At 55.6% G+C, this 18701-nt stretch overlaps 9 protein-coding genes across 9 annotated transcripts; 3 read left to right on the forward strand and 6 right to left on the reverse strand.

The window, feature by feature from the left end:
- Positions 1-143: 143 nt before the first annotated feature.
- EV422DRAFT_491186 (uncharacterized protein) lies at positions 144-2611 on the forward strand (the record flags this gene model as incomplete). The annotated part of the gene is made up of 8 exons (XM_053067510.1): positions 144-490; positions 713-858; positions 955-1083; positions 1164-1391; positions 1497-1792; positions 1870-2158; positions 2235-2437; positions 2489-2611. The coding sequence occupies 8 exons, from the start codon at positions 144-146 to the stop codon at positions 2609-2611; spliced, it is 1761 nt and encodes a 586-aa protein (XP_052930416.1).
- Positions 2612-3137: 526 nt separating this feature from the next.
- Positions 3138-4335, reverse strand: EV422DRAFT_502869 (organic solute transporter Ostalpha-domain-containing protein; the record flags this gene model as incomplete). The annotated part of the gene is made up of 2 exons (XM_053068304.1): positions 3138-3758; positions 3844-4335. 2 exons carry the CDS (start codon positions 4333-4335, stop codon positions 3138-3140), a joined length of 1113 nt encoding a protein of 370 aa, XP_052930417.1.
- Positions 4336-5324: 989 nt separating this feature from the next.
- On the reverse strand, positions 5325-6423 carry EV422DRAFT_512913 (uncharacterized protein). The gene has a single exon (XM_053069115.1). It carries the CDS (start codon positions 6217-6219, stop codon positions 5599-5601), a length of 621 nt encoding a protein of 206 aa, XP_052930418.1. The 5' UTR covers positions 6220-6423; the 3' UTR covers positions 5325-5598.
- A 61-nt stretch (positions 6424-6484) lies between these two features.
- Positions 6485-8190, forward strand: EV422DRAFT_582818 (uncharacterized protein; the record flags this gene model as incomplete). Its single annotated transcript, XM_053073404.1, has 5 exons — positions 6485-6881; positions 7296-7469; positions 7551-7620; positions 7698-7750; positions 7831-8190. The coding sequence occupies 5 exons, from the start codon at positions 6485-6487 to the stop codon at positions 8040-8042; spliced, it is 906 nt and encodes a 301-aa protein (XP_052930419.1). The 3' UTR covers positions 8043-8190.
- On the reverse strand, positions 8191-9726 carry EV422DRAFT_512917 (uncharacterized protein). The gene is made up of 4 exons (XM_053069116.1): positions 9319-9726; positions 9068-9215; positions 8647-8790; positions 8191-8381 (listed from the first exon to the last, which is right to left on the reverse strand). Exons 1-4 carry the CDS (start codon positions 9387-9389, stop codon positions 8301-8303), a joined length of 444 nt encoding a protein of 147 aa, XP_052930420.1. The 5' UTR covers positions 9390-9726; the 3' UTR covers positions 8191-8300.
- A 97-nt stretch (positions 9727-9823) lies between these two features.
- EV422DRAFT_512918 (uncharacterized protein) lies at positions 9824-11022 on the reverse strand. The gene is made up of 5 exons (XM_053069117.1): positions 10896-11022; positions 10706-10820; positions 10428-10598; positions 10129-10335; positions 9824-10056 (listed from the first exon to the last, which is right to left on the reverse strand). The coding sequence occupies exons 1-4, from the start codon at positions 10986-10988 to the stop codon at positions 10259-10261; spliced, it is 456 nt and encodes a 151-aa protein (XP_052930421.1). The 5' UTR covers positions 10989-11022; the 3' UTR covers positions 9824-10056; positions 10129-10258.
- Positions 11023-13265: 2243 nt separating this feature from the next.
- On the reverse strand, positions 13266-15135 carry EV422DRAFT_563254 (ribosomal protein S5 domain 2-type protein; the record flags this gene model as incomplete). The annotated part of the gene is made up of 9 exons (XM_053072046.1): positions 13266-13456; positions 13516-13669; positions 13731-13780; positions 13843-13921; positions 14026-14162; positions 14238-14491; positions 14562-14706; positions 14780-14954; positions 15052-15135. 9 exons carry the CDS (start codon positions 15133-15135, stop codon positions 13266-13268), a joined length of 1269 nt encoding a protein of 422 aa, XP_052930422.1.
- A 199-nt stretch (positions 15136-15334) lies between these two features.
- Positions 15335-15931, forward strand: EV422DRAFT_563255 (uncharacterized protein; the record flags this gene model as incomplete). The annotated part of the gene is made up of 3 exons (XM_053072047.1): positions 15335-15427; positions 15657-15699; positions 15789-15931. The coding sequence occupies 3 exons, from the start codon at positions 15335-15337 to the stop codon at positions 15929-15931; spliced, it is 279 nt and encodes a 92-aa protein (XP_052930423.1).
- A 386-nt stretch (positions 15932-16317) lies between these two features.
- Positions 16318-17927, reverse strand: EV422DRAFT_30068 (uncharacterized protein). Its single transcript, XM_053066084.1, has 2 exons — positions 16695-17927; positions 16318-16614 (listed from the first exon to the last, which is right to left on the reverse strand). Exons 1-2 carry the CDS (start codon positions 17600-17602, stop codon positions 16557-16559), a joined length of 966 nt encoding a protein of 321 aa, XP_052930424.1. The 5' UTR covers positions 17603-17927; the 3' UTR covers positions 16318-16556.
- Between the last annotated feature and the right edge of the window lie 774 nt (positions 17928-18701).

Consider the following 18701-nt stretch of genomic DNA (forward strand, 5'->3'; position numbering starts at 1 on the left):
AGCTCCACTTATCACTGTACGCCTAGGGGTGTGTGCACCCATCCACCCCATATCGCACCTATTTATTCCCATCCGCCATGCAAACCCACCGACCCCCACCACCAGCGACCCTCCCCATCACCATCCCCCGCCCACCGCCGAAAATGGAAGAAGTGTCCCCGCTGCTGACCCCCTCGATCGACGCCGAAACGCACCCGTTCAAGTTCTCGGCGCTCAAGCTCGAGAATCCCATCCTGCCCGTGTCCATCCCGTTTGTCGCGGAAAAGTCGCCGAGCCCGCCGACGAGCGATACGACTGTGTCTGATTACGGGGATGGGAATGGGCATGGGAATGGGAATGGGAAGACGGGCGGGACGGCGCCGGCGGCGGACGAACCGGGAACGGCGCGAGAGCAGGGAGAGGAGGTGAAGAAGAAGAAGTGGGGGGATGCGACGAAGGTGAAGCCGGGGGAGTTTGAGCCGGAGAGGCATTTCTATCCAAGGGTTTTGAAGTGAGTAGGGACAGCGACAGGCGGGTCTGGCGAGCGCAGCGGGGCCTGGTGCTCCATGTCCAGCGAAGGAAAAATTGAGCGAGCGAAGCGAGCCTCCTGCGTTCTGCGAGGGGCAGCGAATCCATCTTCTTCATCCGCAGCATCGCTGTTGCGAGCGTCGCCATCATCTCGTTAAACACATATCTCATACGATCCTACTCCTTCCCTCAAACTCCCCTCCAGCGCCAACATCCACCCTCTCGTCGCCTCCTTCTTCTCCCTCGGCAACGAACGCATCATCGCCCGCTACACCCACCTGAACCCGCAGGTCGACATGGAAGCGCTCACAAAACTCCTCGCGTACAAACCCACCTACTTCCAGTGGGCCGGTAATGTCGTTCCGATCCCGTACTTTTTTGCATCATGGAGAAAACATTTGGGGGAAGAATGTAATTGAACGAGAAAAACCCACCCGGGGATTCTAGGATCGGACTTGTTCAATGTGACGACCGCCAGCGGCCAACGCCAGATGATCATCGTCGAGACCAATTCGTGCCCGTCGGGTCAGAAATCGATGCCGTTGTTGTCGGACCCTGAGGAACATGGCGGTTACGGTATGCGCGTCTCCCCCTCTACCCTTTTCCCCCATTCCCATGGCCCCCAATCTCTCACGCCCCCATTCGCCCACCAACAGGTATAGTGATCTCCCGCACCTTCCTCCCCCTCCTGCGCACGCTCCCCCCCACCCTCGGCGGCCTCGCCGTCGTCTACGACAAGAACATGATGGAGGCCTCAGGCTACGCTGCCGTCATGGCCGAGGTGTGTGGCGAGGAGGTTTACCTGGTCGAGTATTACCTGGAGGACCCGGACCCGCCGGTCCAGTGGCGGGACGGGGTGATGTGGGTTCGGGATCGGGTGAAAGGTAAACTGTCCCAAAAACCAAAACCCTCCGTTTCTTTTCCCTATGGTTTTGGGGGGGTGGGGTGGAACTGACGACAGTATTTTCATTCCATTTTTTTTCTTCAAGAATGGCATCCGATCCGCGCCTGTTTCCGCTACGTCACGCAAAAGCCCTGGTCGCGGTTCCCGCTGTCCACACGCACGCTCGTGCTCAACAGCGTGATCTCGTGTCTCGCGGGCGGCCGCAACAAGATGATGGCCGCGCGCGCGTACGATTTCCTCAACGCCGAGCTGGCCGGGACCGGGCTGGGCGTGCGGGTGCCCGAGACCATCCGCAACGTCACGAAGGGGGAGATCCCGCTCTGGCTGGATAGTATGGGCGGGCATGCGGTGGTCAAGGTGCCTTACTCTAACGCTGGTAGCGTATCCGTATCCCTGCCTTTGTCCCATGCCCCACGGTCCTAAACATGTTATGATAACACTCCCCCCGTAAAGGCCAGGGCGTCTACACAATCACGACCGCGACCGAACTCTCCACGTTCATGTCGACCCCGCACCACTACGGCAAATTCATCGTGCAATCCCTCGTCGGCAACGCGTCGTGGTCGTCCATCTCGCGCACGGGCCGCTTCTACCACGTCGGGACCATCCCCAACAAGAAGAACCACACCTTCGTCACCGACCTGCGCTGCATGGTGTGTGCCGACGCCGGCGGGTTTGCCCCCGTCGCGATATACGCGCGGAGGGCCAGACGCCCGCTGCTGAGGAGGCTGGAGGATGACCCCAGTGGTGCGTTTATCCATGTGTGCTTGGTCCTACCCCGTTGGGTCAACTAACCCCTCGGTTTTACTTACGGCCCCTGTAGTAACATCGTGGGAGATGCTGGGCACGAACCTCTCGGTGCGGCTCCCGAGCGGGGACTGGACGACCGAAGCGCAGCGGCTGCTGCTGATGGACCGCAAAGACTTCAACCAACTGGGGCTCGGGATCGACGACCTGATCGACGCGTACATCCAGACGGTGTTGAGTGTGATCGCGATCGATAAGATGGCGGGGCGGTTGATGCGCGTGAGGAAGGGGTTGGGTGAGCGGAACGAGCGAGAGGGGGGCGAGGTGCAGGGGGACGTGGGGGGTGGGGAGGGGGACGGGCAGAAGGCGTGGGAGAGCGAGTATGAGTTTGATTTGGAGTTGTTTGAGGCGTTGAATCCGGATAAGGCGCTTTTGAAGGAGATTTTGGGGTGATGAGCTCGGTCGGTGCTCGGGCTGTGGACTAAGCAGCGGGACTCCCGCGCGCGTGTGTATGTGTGTATGTGTGTGTGTGTGTGTGTGTGGAAGGGGAGGGGGGCAAATGTGCGTGGGTTTTCCTTGGGTTGTGGGTCTTTTTTTGGCGATGGGGTGTGTTATTGCCTCCGTTTGTAGTTTTCCACCTGCGGATTTTTGATTTCATGATTAATTTTCCTTTCGTATGTGATTATGTATCCTGTTCTAAGTGCATCATTACTCTTTCCGCTTCGTGTGGTTTTGGGCGAGGATACTTCCAAACGAAACTGATCGCATTGAGAGCTCCATGGAGTTTCAACGGAATGTCGGGATCTTATATGCAGGCCACGGCTATTTACATTAGCATACGTAACGTAGTACACTACTACATATTCATAGCGTCTCTTGGGCTACAGAAGCTACAGCGAGTCAATGGGGTATACGGAACCGTTGGCGGGTTTACTGTACATTTTTCCGAGTCGGGTGTCGGTTGGCAGTTGCTCGCGCGTCAATCACCACCATGATCCTTCTCCTTACGAGTCTCCACCACCGGCTCGCCGTCCTCCAGCACCGTGCGGTTCACAACGCTCTTCACAGGCGCACCGGTGGTGGTCTCAGACCCCTCCGCACCCTCAATCTTCCCCTCGACCACCTCCGTCTTATCGCCCTTCCTCTTCTCCACCCTGATCTCGGCCCCGTCAACCCCGCTCTCCGCATCCTTGACCTCCTCCGCAACCTCCTCAATAAAATCCTCCACCGTCTCCAAGAGCCCCTCGGCTTCAGCCTCATTCAGCGCATCCGCAGGCGTATAAGTCTCCCCCCTAATCCTATGCGTCAAAAACCGCTGGGTCACCGTAACATCCAGCACAAAGTCCGAATAAAACCCAAAACAGCAGTGCTTGAACGCCGGCCAGCGGTATGTGGGCCCCAGGTCCGGAGAGAGGTTTTCGGTGTAGGAGAAGGCTTTTGTGTGCAGGAGGGCTGCGATGGCCATTTCGATGCAGAGGATGAAGGCGTTGAGGGAGTTGGAGATTTCGAGGGAGGACCAGTGAGGGGTGGAGTGGATGATGTGGGTGTTGGAAAGGATGGAGATTGTGACGCTTTGCCAGAAGGAGAAGAAGATTACGAACTGGGTGGGAGGGATCAAGGGAGGTAATGAGTGGGTGGACCTAAAGGGGTGGCAGAAAGAACCGTTCGTCGGGTCAGGTACTCACCTTGATGGAGACGAATTTCAGGACAGGGTGATATCCCTTCAACTCGCTCTTTATCGTAGTATAAATTTGCACCAACGCGAACATTGCCACCGTAACGCTAATCGAGTTGACAATGATAATCCACAGATGCGCAAACCGCGGACTCATCGAATCCTCACAAAACTTCCCCGTCAACTGTGTCACCACCGCCAGCACAGTCGTCACGGGTCTCAGCACCACATACTGCAGCGTGCCAATCTTGCAATAATGCAAGAAATGCGGGCGCGAGGGGCGGTACGTCCACCGTTGCAGCGGGAATACGAAATTCATAGTGGGTTTCGAAGCGAGCACTTCGGCTTGCGCTTGGATGTCGGCGCCGATGTAGGCGAGGAGGAGCTGGAAGAACTCGTAGATGACGACGGCTTCGTAGCAGTCGCGGAGGACGTCGAGGTAGACCGTCATGCCGCGGAAGGCCAGGCCTAGGCAGGAACACACGCTGTAGACTGGGACCATGAACAATATCCGAACGATGTGTTTCTAGAATGTATGAGGGAAGGAATGAGTGTGTGTGAACCATCGACCATGGACCATCGATCGTCAACCATCGAACGTCAACCATTTAACCACTCATCAACAGGTACGATTATTATGAGGAGAGTCTTGCGCCTTTGGCGCAATATGATCCTCGCTTCGCTCGCACAAGATCTGACGCTCGCTGATGCTCGCACTCACGGCGTTCGTCCTCGCTAGCGCTCGGTATTACAGTGGACTCGTTCACGTACCTGATAAACGGGCGAATGATAATACCCCCAATGCTGCCAAACCAACAAAAAGCTCAAGCACACGGAAAAAACCGTAAACGCGCCACTCAGCGCCCACCCAACCAAAAACAAATGATACCCGTCACTGTCAGGCGGCGGTGGACCGTGGTGTTGCGGGGGCATTGGGCAGTCCCAGTCTGATATGATCGGCTGCGGTGAGTCGTGGGTGGGTGGTGAGCCGGCGAGGAGGGTTTGGAGGAGAAGGGGTGGGAGGGGCGACATGTTGGGGAAACTTGGGAGGTTTGGTGGGGTGCGGGAGACTGGAAGTGTTTTGAGACTCGGCGGCGGTTGATATGAGATAGCGGAATGATATGGGGGGTCTTTTTCGGTCTTATGGATGCATGCCGCAGCTTTGCTGAAGGGGATATCGTTTCGAATCGGTTCGTTCTATGCTTTTGCCCGCGTGGGAATCTCCTTTTCCTTGGCGTAAGTGGCAGCAATTATCAGTGAGCTGCCGTCGGTGGCAAGATGGGATGGAAGATGTAGGGACGAGAAGGCGGATACTATGGATGAGGGCGGCAGCAGAGTGGGCTGCGATCTATGTAGTGGCTGCTTGTTGCGTTTGCGGTGGAGGCGTTGCGAGAAAAGCTGCGAGAAAAGCGGTGAGACCTGTGATGGGAACAGCGAGGGTGCGAACTTCGCGACGTCATTCACGCGGGCTCCTGCGACTCCTCTGGACTCCTGGGACTAACGCGTTCCGCACTGCTTCCACAGTCCAGAGAGAGAGGCTTCTCGGCATCAGAGCTTTCCGCTACAATCAACCTCAAGTCCATATCCGACAGAATTGAACATCCAGAGCCCGATGATGTGAGGAAAGATGTACAAATGCGAGTATTAAAAGTGAGAAAATGTATGTGAAAACTCTACATGCTACGCCGGTGGAACTGTATGCAAATCCCTACTCTACCGGTTCGCTCGTGCCCCATCCGCCCGGACATCCAGTCCAGATCCAGATCTAATCCCCCTTCTTCAACGGGATGATGGAATCCCCATCGCCATACAGCAGCCTCTGCGGCAACTGCTCAAACTCCACAGACCCCCTATCCCCGTTCAACTTGACCACCCACGTCACATCAAACCGCTTCTTATCCCATACCGGCACCAGCTCCTCCTTGACCCCCAATGCTTTCACAATATCGCTCATCATCTGATGACACCACGACACCAGTACCGTCCTGCCCTCATACTCCCCCCCACCGCCGCCCAACAATTTCCCAACCATCTCCTTCACCAGCGCCTTCCGGTACGTCACAAACGGCACCACACCTTTTATTCCCTCACTCTCCGCAAACGGCAGCACAGTCTCCTTCGGCCGCTCCGACTTGCCAAACCCGTCGATATCGTCCACGGCCTGTGCGATGATCCCGCCCCACGGCCGCTCGGCGACCAGAGAGGTGATTTCGGAACGGCGGTGGAAATAGGGCACGAGGGCTTGCGCGCGCTCGTAGCCTTTTGTGGAGAGGATGTGGTTGTCAATGTAGGCGGCTTTGATGTCGGAGGAGGGTTTGAGGCCGGAGTGCCACGGCAGCTTCTCGGCGTGGCGGATGAGGAGGATGGTTGTGTTGGGGAGAGGCATGGCTTTTTGGGACGAGTGGAGGGGGCTGGAAATGCGCTCGATTGGGTGGCTCCTGAGGGAGTTGGTGGCGGACTGTGAGCGTAGTGTGTATAGTATATGCAGCAAGTGCGTGCTAGTTGCTATTCGTTCGTGGGCTGCTGTGTGCGAGGGGGTTCAGCTGGGTCCAGGGGAAGGGAAGGGAACGCCAGAAAGGCCTCCGATGCCCCTCCGATTCCGCCCATATTCCCCCAACGTCCAAAAGCGCATTACGTTCTCCCGCAAGCACATGTCATTCCTGATAGACTGGTCCCTCCTAACCAACGGCGACGGCACAGAAGCCGACAACCTCCTCGCCTTCCTCAACACCCGTTTCCAGCAAATCGACCGCCCGCCCTTCCTCGGCCCACTCGCCGTCACAGACTTTGACTTTGGCGACGTGCCGCCAGAGATCAAGATCACCGATATATGCGACCCTAGCCCCGAGTTTTACTTGCCGGAGGAGGAGGATGAGTGGGGGAGGTTTGTGGCGGGTGCGAATGCGCAGGCCGCCGCGGCTGCGGCTGGGAATGGGAGTGGGGGTGTTAATACCCCGCCGAGACCGTTTTCGCCGGGCGCGGAGTATGGGGAGGGGCATTTTGCGTCGAGGGCTTTTGAGCACGGGATACGGCATCGGGGGACGGGTGGTGGTGGTGGGGCCCATCAGCAGGGAGGGATGTATGCATCCGAGCCGGCACGAACCACAGGAGGAGGATATGTCGGCAACAATCTCGGTCTGATCTCCCCACCCTCCATCGCCCGCACCAACACCTCCCCAATGGGATCAGCTAGAAGCCTCCGCGGCGGTGGCGGAGGAGGCAGCGTCGTCGGCTACGGCACCGGCTGGAGCGGCAGCGTCGGTCTCGGCCTCGGTCTCGGTCTCGGCGCCAGCCCCATGGTCGCCCCACCCGCCCGCACACCCTCCTACCAACGCTCCCCAACCCCGTCCGCGCGCACACATACCACATCACCCTCCCCACGCCCATGGGATCTACCCTACCACGATCCCTACGCCCAACCACCACCACCACCACCGCCACGGTTAACAGACCACGAACTAGCGCTCCAATACGCGCAGACGATGCAACGGCCCTCGGACGCGCAGGTGGAATTGCAGATCGTGTATAAAGGGAACATGAGGTTGGGGATCACGACCGAACTGATTGTGAACCAGCCAACGCCGGCGTTTATGGTTTTGCCACTGAATTTGACGTTGACGGGGTTTCATTTTACCGGTAATCAACATTACACTGCTTTGCAATCATCCCCCATTCGGGCGCCCACTCACTCACTATGTCTTTTTTTGGTGTACACAGCAACGGCACTGATATCCTACCTCGGCGACCGCATCAACTTTTGCTTCAAGGAAGCCGATACCGGCGCTACGTAAGTCCTATCCCAAAACCAAAAGCCGCCTATGGGCCCCTCCGGTATTCACACAACACTCACACACGCCTCCCTAGAATCCTCCAAGACGTCTCCATAGACTCTGAAGTCGGCGACGGGCGAAAACAAGGTAAGAAAAACCTTCCCCCCTTCCTCTCACCATTTCCTTTTTTCCCTCACCAACCCCCGTCCTTCCGATATCCCCTTTAGTCCTGAAAAATGTCGGTAGAATCGAACGCTTCATAATCGACCAGCTCCGTAAAGTCATACAGGACTTCCTCGTCTTTCCCAACCACCAAAGCCTGCATCTCCGCCCGGAGACGGAGGACGATGGATATAGTGAGCGGGATGGTGGGAGTAGTGGGAGTAGTGGGGATAGTGGGAGTTGGACGGGGAGTGAGGAGGGGAGTGAGGAGGGGTGAGGACGGGGGTGGCTGTCGGTCCTCTTTCTTTTCAACGTTTTTGGCTACATGGAGATAGGGCAGAGGTACCCCTCGCCGCTGTGCAGAACTTGTGTATACCGCACACCACACGCCCCCTCCTGAATATACCCTCGCAAGCACATTGACCTCTCGACAAATATTCACTCTTTCATTACAAAACGCATCTGGTATATCTATTCACTCACGCAACCCAAAAAAAAAACAAACAAACAAGGGGGATCAAGAAGAGCATGGGATCTAGTACTGCGACGTCTGACGATCGTAGTTGGCACCCATGGCCTTTTGGAGCAGTTTCTTGATTTCGGTTTCGCGGAGGTCCTGTTTCGTGGAATAAGATAGGGGATTCAGAAACGCGATGAGTGAGCGATGTGGTCTTCTTTCAATGGGGTGTCGCATCAGGGACTCATCCCTCGCAGATGAATTCCGATCATTCAACACCTCGAAGCGACGTGCCAAGCCAAGCGTCCCCGCGCTGATTCCTGCCCCACCCAAAAAAGCACCCACGCCCCGCATCCCCTCCCCCCCCCCCCCCCCCCCCCCCCCTGCCAACCACCCAACTCAAACACCGGAAAACAACACATACCTCCTTTGTAGAAGCAGCAATCTCGACCGCAAACGTCTTGACGATCTGCTTGACGGACGCAATGTGCACCGACAGCTTGGCCTTGCGCATCACCTTCACTTCCTTGCCGCACCAGCTTACGAGCACGAATTTCGCGCGTTGCGACTAGAAAACAAAAAAAGTGAAATACGAAGGACCGGGAGTGTGTTAGTGCTGTGGCGTAGGGATGAGCGAGGCATGGAATGGGCAGCGAACGCAGATGGACCCGCCCCCGGACGACTATCGATTGTCCCGTCTGCGTTCGATTGAATCTTTCATCGCAGGATGCCTCATGGAAGCATGCACCCCCACACACACCCCGCCCCCCCCCCGCTCGCATTCCCCATCCTACATCCCCCCACATCGAAAACACGTACTCAGGGGGTAGGTTTGTCATACTCACCAACTCATCGTTCCCAACAATGATCCTCAGATACCCAAACGCGGCCTGGTCGTCGCGCAGCTTGTCCGTGAACTCGGCCAGCCCGCCCGTCCCGCTGCCGCTGAGGGTGAGGACGTCTTTTGCGTCGTTGGCGTACGATAGTAACAGCCTGTGCGGGTGAGTCGGGTGGGTGGGTGGGTATGCGATGTCCATGGGCTGGCGATGCCCGCCCTCGCGAAAGAACAGTGGAAAGGAAAGTCATGCCCCCTTACCAGTTAGTCGGGGTCTTGTCGTTCCTCACGTCATCGTACGCAGCCTGCACATCGCCGTCGAAAGTCGCCATCGTTTTCAGAAATGGGGCGGTGGGGGATAATGGAAGGGGTCGTGGTCGGGTAGATGGGGAGCAGATTATGATCGTCTTCCTTGTGCAAGTTGGGCGTTTATGGCGGTGGAGAGGGCGACTCCGTCGGGGGCGATTGCTTTTTATAACGGGCGTGCGGTCTTTTGCTTATGGCATCCCGGAAGTGGACAAGGTTTTCCCCAAGGAGGCGTTTTACGCTTAATATTTCCGGGGGGTGTTACTATTTTTTTTTTGAGAGGCGACGGTGGGGGAAACCCTACAGGCAGAGACAGACATTCAGGCGCACCCTTCTACTTTTGAGTACATTCTTGGAGCGGGGTCATGTTTGGCATACGTTTTCTAGATTCCCGCGCGCCTCGCTCTTGCGCCCCAAATCCCGTTTTTGACAGCGCGTGCGGGGAAGGCACGGCAGGAAAAACAACACCGCGCGTTCACGGCGTTTGAACACCGACCAATTCTGTCAACTTCACGCCGGAGTAAGTCTTTGGACTGTCAGACGTCTTGTGACACTGGTCAGAATTTGTTTGAGAACGCTGTCCCTGGCGGCGGTGTAGCCAAGCAGAAGACAATTCTCGGGATAACTGATTGTCAGAGTTTTGCCTCAGTTCTTTGGGGGGTTTGATAGGAGCCCTGCGTTCAGGACCCTAAGGTAAACGTAGGATGGTTTCTTGCTGCAGAGGGGTCATTGTTGATGACGGCAACCTCAAATGTACAAAGAAAGTCAAATTATGTTCCCATGGGGGCGTATCGGTGCCTCCCTATCTATCGCCAACGCTTTTCGGGAGCTTCCAGGCGCCATCAATTTGCGCGCCGCAGTCGTCTATCATCGCTCTGGCGATCATGGAAAGGCTCTACCTCCATGTTGTGCAGTTATTGGGAACGAAACCCTTCACGGTCCCAGAGGGAATCGTGAACCTGATGGGCACCCTATGTGGTCAAACGTTTTCCTGGGTCAGCCGAGCGACGACGGGTGACGGTGAAAGGCAAACGTGGGGAGATGTGGTGGACGGGCCACTCACCATTTGTCAGTTCCCCCGCACCGTCCGTTGAACCCTCCCCTTTGCCACTGACATTGCGCTCCCCAGCAGAGCGAGCATTGGCCCTTCTGGAGGGTGCCGAACAATCTGCCGTTGTCGCTCGGTGAGGCGCGCACTTGAAGCCCGCTGATGTTGGAGCATGCTCTAGTACTGGGTGGGTCCATTGACGAATTACGGGATGGGAGAGAACAAGCCAAGCCGTTAGGCGAACGGCTTTGTCGTTGTGGTGGTTTTGGTGACTAGGAAGACAAACTTACGCAGCCGAGGCGCTGGTCGCCAGACAGACGGCGACAATCAGGGCGGAAACCTTCATGGGTAAGGCGAGCAGCGGGAAGTCTCCTTGGAGTTGGTTTGAGACACTGGACGATGAGACAAGGTGGGGAGAAGCAACTGACTTCCTTGCACTCTTATATACACCCCTTATCAACCCGCAGCTTACTGTACATTACAGTTGCTTGCCGCCGCGAGGGTGGGAGAGCTTGAGGGGGCGGTTCCCAGTTGGAGGGATCCGGCGGGATCCTGTTGTGAGCCAGAGATCAGACATTCATGGCATTCGGGTGTCCCCTGATAGAGCCTCGATTCCATGATTTCCTTGCGTGCAAATGTAAAAGCGAGTTGCAATGCTCCAATAAGGTTTGTGCGCGAATGGACACCGGCTCGTGGATGGAGTTTACGCCTCGTTTCGCCGGAACATGTCTACGGCAAGACCCCGCGCCAACGAGCGTCTTAAGGCGCAGAACACATCCATCCCGACTCGGTACAGTAAGTCCCGACCTAAAGTGTGCGAGTGTCAACGACGGTGGAGACACGGTGCCTTGCGAACAGAGGTCATCTTTGCCTGCGGCGGACACTCTGTCGCGATCTGGTCGACGCGCTCTCCCATCTTCGCTGCCTGGTCTCCAAGATGCTTCCTTGAATCCCATCACTGCTCGGGCTGTTCAAACTGCTCAGGAAGGGTGTTGGGAGGATTCTGGGCGTGGGTTTTGGGTTATCCTAAGGACCCTCCTGGTTCTGGGTGACCACCCAATTCACAGATTTGAACTGCGGCCAGTTACACCCCTTCACTGTCTGAATACAGAGTCCAACATCCCACCGCCTCAATCAACCGGTGAAACGATGGTGCTGGTCTACTCGTCTGCCATGGTTAGTTCGTATTGTGTATCGGTTGATTCTGTAAACTACTGTACGTAGGTATGTATGTCACTTCGAACCCGCCGTGTCTGACTCCAGGTGCCTATCTATTGCTCAAAGGTGAACTCTCCCCCGATTCTCTATGATTGTCCGTGACGGATCCGCACAACTACCAATTCACGCAAGCAGCGGGAACCCAACCCTTGGCCGTGCCCGAAGGAAACGTCATCTTGATAGCGACCCTGTGTAAACGGTGAATTGGATCAGCGTGCGCCTAAGGGGGGCGGGACACGAAGGCCAACATCGGGCGAGGCCTCGGCCTATACTTGCCATTCGTTCCCGCTCGTCCCACATTTATTGTAGTGTCCATCGTTGACCCATCGGCAAGCGTCCCCCCAACACGTCTTGCATTGGCCCTTCTGCAGCTGTCCGAGCCTGGTGCTGCCGGTGTTGGATTTGGCGTATACGAGAAGGTTGTCGTGTTGAGAGCAGGCTCTGGTGCTGAGGGCGGCGGGATTAACGGAGTGACACCCAGGATGGAAGCAAGCACAATCAACATCATCTCTCTTCGTTTTGTGAAATCATGAAGCGAGGGAGGATTACTTACGCAGCAGAGACGCCGGTGGCGAGGCACGCGGCGGCGATCAGAGCTGTGACCTTCATGGCGGTGATGCGATGTTGAGGTGGTGGACAAAGACCCGCGAAATGGCTATTTTGAAGTTGTTTCGAGAATAATGAAAAGACGGAGGGGGCAGCTCGAGGCGAAAGAAGCATTTATGCTTCGGAGACCGCACACTCGACCGGTCGAAAGAGAGGGTGTCGACGAAGCTGTCCCTTTGACTGCCCGTTATGGAGGCGCCTCTGGATGGGTGTGTCAGATGTTTTTTTTGTGATCCTCTTTGGAGCCTGCAATGATCTGATCCCATCATGAATGTTGTTCCGATGGGAGTCTAGTGATTGTAAGGTTCCATGGAATTCAGTACACGGAGGCCGTCGCCGGCATGGAGCGCATTTGGCGCCGCTGGCGTTGCTGGATGGGTACACTTGCTGCATTCATCATGCTCTAGGAACAAAAGACGAACAACTGTGGCGATGTAGATATGTACTGTACTGTACATCGCGTTTCGCGTACAACAGTTCAAAGGTCGAAGCTCATGAAGTCTGTTGTGTTCGCATGATGCTCCTGGGCCCTGGCCGCGGGTGGTCGCCCGTTTCCACGCGAACTCCCACTATTTGTATGGAATTCAAGCCTCAAGGTGTGTGCCGGCGGGCCACAGAAACAACATGTGCAGCGCGTAACCGCAAGGCTCGCCGGTATGGGCGAGAAAGACAGGAAGACGTTTTACTGGTAGGCGCCGCAGGCGGAATGGGGGCAAGTTGCAAAAGGCCATCTGGGCACCGTTTTTGCATGATCGCCCACGGTGTGCAGGTCTAAACCGAAAGCCCATTATAATAATATGCTCACCTACAGTAGCTTCAAGCTATCAAAATTCATGTTACGACGGAGTTCGCCGAGCCTCCGGTACAACACAAAAGTCACCGGCCGGTCACAGTCCATGACAACGCCCTGTCCATTACGAAGCATAGTTCCCACATACTGTACAGTACATAATTCCGAAAGCTCTAAAGGAACTCTATCTTCTAAAAATCTTGCATCCAACCCTCTCTTTACACTACCTCACCCGTATCCCTACGCCACACCCTCATCCATCATACGCCATTCAACCCCCTCCCCCGCCCAAAACCGGCTTCGAACATCGCCATCTTTCCCCGGGCTGCGGGATATCCGCACGCCAGGACACCCGACCTCCGTCTCGTAGCATCGGAAGCCTTGGGCTGTGAGGGATGTTTTTATGGTGTCGAGAGTCTCGCGGGTCGTGTCTACGAAGATACGCAGTGAGTTGATGAGTTGGGGAAGCAGCGTAGAGAGACCGCCGTACCATGCCGAATAAGCGTCAACGCACAGCCGCCCCCGCCGGCCCCGGTCAATTTAGAGCGCAGGCCGTGCAGTGCGGTGATCTGGCGGACGGATTCGAGGCTTGGATGGCTGACGCCGGATGCGGCCATGATGCTGTGGTTCATGTCGATGAGGGTCTGGTTTTGGGTGGGGTTAGACGGGTGTGCTTTTAGGAATGGTTGGGTGGGGTGGTCGTACCTCCATGACTTCGTAGACTTCGTCTTGTGAGACATGTTCAGAGTTTTGGTCTGCTGGGTGCCGGGTGAGTATGTTTTCATGTGGCGAATTGAGGAGAATGTTGAAGATGTACCTTTGGCTTCGAACAGTCGCCGACATTCTAGAGCGATGCCCTCCACGGCTTCGATGAGGTGGTTCATCACGGCGGGGTACTGTGTCAACAAACCAGCAATGAGTCTCAACCGCTCCTCAAAACTCCTCGGTGGGAAGTGGGGAGTCGAAGAAAGATACGCCAACTGATGCCGTCGGAACTAACCCGCTCCTTCCGCGTCCTAAACCCTTCCACCTGTTTCTTTGTGTTCTTCGGCACTTGCGTGTCGGTGAGGAGGAACCGAAATGCGCTGAATCCGTCTACAGTCTCCAGCTTCCCTTTCGTGTACAGTTTGGCACCGCCTGCGATCGAAAGGGGTCAGCCTGCCAGTCCCGTAGCTGTTATTTCCGTGTTGTTGCGACAGACCAGGGCCATACCATACGTCGCCAGCGCGTTATCAATCCCGGACGGATTCCCATGGATGACCTTCTCGGCCATGAACGCCCACCCGTTAATCAAGTCCATGTCGGTGGTAGTAAGGTTGCCGCCGTCCAGATGGCCTGAGTATGCGAGCAGCGCGGTCGCGATCGCCACGCTGTAGGATGCGGAGGAACCTAGACCGGCGCCGACGGGTAGCGCTGAGCGCACGCAGATCTCGATTGGGGGGAGGGGTTTGGGTGTTGCCTGATGTCTGGGATGAATGATTGTGATGAACGGTTGTGGACAGTTGGATGTGCCGCCCTGGTGAGATTGTTGCTTACCTCCAACATATGCATAGGTATAGGTGCAGGAAGGCGGCTGCCGCCTGGGTAGTGGGGGATGATTGTAGCTGGGCCAGGCTTTCCAGGATGACCACCTCTGCGAGCGACGACAGAGCTTCTGGCGTTGGAGTCTTCGCGTTGTCCCCTACAATCGTGCTCTCGTTCAGGAAAACCCTCGCCCTCCTCTTCGTGCCGTGCCCCATGACAAACAAAGCTACCTTTGCCATGCAACCGCGCTAACGTCTCCAGCCGGCCACTATCCCACTCAATCGGATCCGGGCAAATATCAGGCAGCCGCAACCTGACCAGCGGTGGATTCGCCCCTGCAGTCGTTGCATGGGTAGGTTCTAGCCATGCGTAGGTTCGTAATGCGAGGCTGGCTGCTATCGCTGGCTTCAGAAGACGTGACAAGAGACGAGGGAGAGTTAGCATACAGCTTTCCGGTTTGTAAAGGGTGTTCCTCGTCGTCGTCGTCGTTTATTTCACGCACCTTCTCGTAGACAACGGCGTGCTCGCCAAAAAGGATGACTTTTCCGGGGGCGGACGCCAGTATGGCGTTTTGGGAGGCGGTCATTGCCGGTTGCCCTGTGGTGTGCTGTGCTGTCCTGTACCGTACCGTGAACTGGTTATCGACTTGCGAGCGCACACAAAGTCCAATGCGGGCAATGTCACTACCTCCGTGAGTTTGCGACGCGCGACTGTCCAGACTTCAAGGCTTTCAGGGCGGGGTTCCAGAACGTCGCTCGCAAGTGGACTCCCAAAGCAAAGCTACGATGAACGCCGTACAAGAAGACGAACGCAGCACCGCCCACGCCTCCCAGAAGGACACGCCGCTTCCCCAGTCAGCAGAGGAACTGGGCGATTTCGTAAGTAGTGGCGGGGTGTGATCTCGCGCTTTTGTAGCGGTATCGTACGATGGCGATAGGGCAACGAAACAAAAGCAAACATACAGCTCAACAAAGTGGGTTTCGACATTTGCAGGTAGCTAAGAGCTTGGCATTGATGGTATGATGCTATTAGTTATCACTTTGAGACGCCGCGGTGCTATCGACAGCCAGGTTCTCTGATACGGATATTGATGGATGGGATTTTCAGCAAGAACGACTAGCACACGCTTCTAACGAGATGCTATCTAAAAGTGAGTGACGGGAAACAACCTGAATTTGGCGGTTGGACATGCAGATACCTCTGCTGACAAATGATCATTGCATGATACCGTTCTGGCAGTGGAGGACATGGGCAGCAGAATCGACACCCTCGAGCGGTCCATCGTAGAAGTGCTGAATCGGTCTGCAGGGGGGTCAAAGACGAAGGATGGGACGCCAGCAGCGGAAACGCAGGAAACGGAGACATCTGCAACGACGGAATGAATGGGCTGAGGCTCGGAGATGGGAGGGGTTCCGAACGAAGGGTTTCCAGATGATGAGGATGTAATTTAAGGGCCAGCAGTAGCGGGATGTATTGGCGGAACGCAAGGGAAAGCTGTGTGTCTTTCTGTCGGTACATTGTACTGTACATTGATCCCTGTTTTGAGAGTGATACTCTGAGTGATACTGCCGGGGATCGAGGCGTATCCTACCAGTACATGTATGTACATACAGGATGCTGGAAGTAGTCTCTCTGTTACACTGAGGGTATGACAATAACTAGCCGGGAGCGCTCGCTTCGCTCGCTGTGATTTGAATTGGAGCCTTTTCCCAAACTCTCGTATTATCAGAACAACCGTTGCGAAGTCTCTCGTTGTCCGACAGTTGCGTTGCTGGATTGACAGCCTGACATGCAACGTTGATGCCACGACATAACGACCGTTTCAGTATTGATACACTGCCGAATAGAAGAAGCTATTATAATAGTACGTCACATCTACTCTAGGGTTAGGGTGTTCAGGGTCCTTTTGTGTACATGTATGTGATCCCATCGGGTCTGGAGATATAATAGAGGTTCATACGCCGGACCGCCTTATCAAATGAAGAGATCCACAGATTAAAAGCACCTTCAAAACGGACGCCATCTGAAAAGTCTGAAATCAAACAGCGCTTCCCCAAATTGATAGCTCCTAGAAGAAAGGATGACAAGAATCTCAGAACATTGCGCCCCATTCATAAACAAGTTCAACACCACCTAGGCACTCACCTTCGACTGTGGACTTGGGTCCAGATGATTCCCGCCAAAATGAGCCCCAGGGACACTAAGAAGAGCACTTTCTCCCAAAGGTCTATCTGGCCTTTGCGACTGAGCTTCTGCTCTTCCAATTCTCTGATCCGCCCTTCCAGGTCGCGCTGTTCGCTGCCGAGCTTCGTGCATTCGCCCTGCAAGGATTTGATCCGCAACTTGAGGGCGTTGCCCTTTCGTATCGCGTCATCTGCCAATTGGAGGGCATCCCGATATCTCTCTTCCGATTCTCTGATCCGCCCTTCCAGGTCGCGCTGTTCGCTGCCGAGCTTCGTGCATTCGCCCTGCAAGGATTTGATCCGCAACTCGAGGGCGCTGCCCTTTTGTATCGCGTCATCTGCCAATTGGAGGGCATCCCGAGGATTCGATCCGCAACTCGAGGGCTTTGCCCGTTTGTATCGCGTCATTTGCCCATTGGAGGGCATCCCGATATCTCTCTTCCGATATCTGATCTCCCCTTCCAGTACGGCCCTGTCTCTCTCGTCTCGTGTGGCCTGTGCGGGTAATCTCGCATTCTCCTCCCCCCGTCTCGCCCAGTTCGCTCTGTGGAGTATGGCTTCGGACCGTAATAAAGCGATCGCTTCGTCCAGTGCTGCCTTATCCTCGTTGTGTTCCGTGATCCGCTTTCGGAGTCTGGTATTCTCTTCGTCCAGTATTGACCTTTCCGCTTCGTAACGGGCCACCTCGAGCTGGGATCTCCGGTTCGCGTCCTCCCATCTTGCACGATCCTGCTCGGATTTTCCCGCCCGACTCCGTAGTCTCGCGTTCTCTTGCTCTAGTCTTGTCAAATCCTCACTGCTTTGGTCCTCACCACCCAAGTCTTTAACCACTTCGTCATTGAGGGTCTGAATGCCCGCCACCAATTCCATCCGGACATTATAACATTCCGCAAGTCCGCAGGCCACACCGAGTCAATTTGCGCGGGGAATACTCCTTTCATTACAGGTTCTGTGCCGGGTCTCTGCGGAGCACAATGAGTCGTTTGCAAACCTGCATATCCGTGAATCTCATAGAGGGCAATGCCTTCTTAGACAACATCTCCCATACAACAGTTGCAAACGAAAAGACGTCAAGCTTGGCGGTCACCACCTTCTGCCCGTCGGGGCGCCCATACATTTCGGGGGCATAATACCCGGGCGCTCCTCTGCGGGAAGCCCTCATCAACCCACTCTCGGGAAGGAGCAGTGCTTTATGGCCACTGACGGTAGTAGCCCAAATGCCGTCAATTTCGACGCGCCCGGCGTGAGTTCTCGCAACGTCCGTTTTGGCATCCTACTGTCAAGTACGGAATAGCAGCGAACTACATACATACAGTACACCATCTGGTCCGTCTACACTACTTCAGACACTGCAGTATAGCCAGTCTACGTTACAAGTCGCAACCGGACTTTGCGATTTCAATCTTGCAGCAAAGGTGTTACGAGACTCTCCGCTTCCAATCATCTCCTCACACCGTACGCCACACACCAATCCGATTACTTTCACCACCGCCCTCTCACACTATAACCGCCCAGTTCGTCTAACAATCGGCAGCGCAAACAACACCGGTAACTTGGAAAAAACTGCGAGCACAAACGATGGCACCCAAAAAGAAACGCGGCAAATCAGCCTCCCGCAAAAGCAAGGCCGTCGCGGGAAAGAGACTGACGCCGGAACAGGCTGCTGCTGTGCTCACGTTTGTCATGTAAGATGGGTGGATGATTGGTTTTGACGGGGTTACGATTTGCGACTTATGTGAGACGCATCTAGGGTCGAGTCGAAGAAACAGTCGGTAATGCAGTATCGGATGCAGTACCTTGATCAGTAAGTTGTAACCTAAGTGACAGACTGGGGTTGGATTCAGACCAGATTCTCGTGTGCATGTCGCCCGTTCAGAACGGGAGAAACGAGCGACATTTGGTGCAGGCCTCTTGCCACTGGTTATGCTACGAGCCCAAACTACCTGCCCTTGCCGGTCATCCCTCCACC

Source organism: Fimicolochytrium jonesii (assembly GCF_025526975.1).
Source record: "Fimicolochytrium jonesii strain JEL569 chromosome Unknown EV422scaffold_1, whole genome shotgun sequence".
In the NCBI taxonomy this organism is placed as follows: domain Eukaryota; kingdom Fungi; phylum Chytridiomycota; class Chytridiomycetes; order Spizellomycetales; family Powellomycetaceae; genus Fimicolochytrium; species Fimicolochytrium jonesii.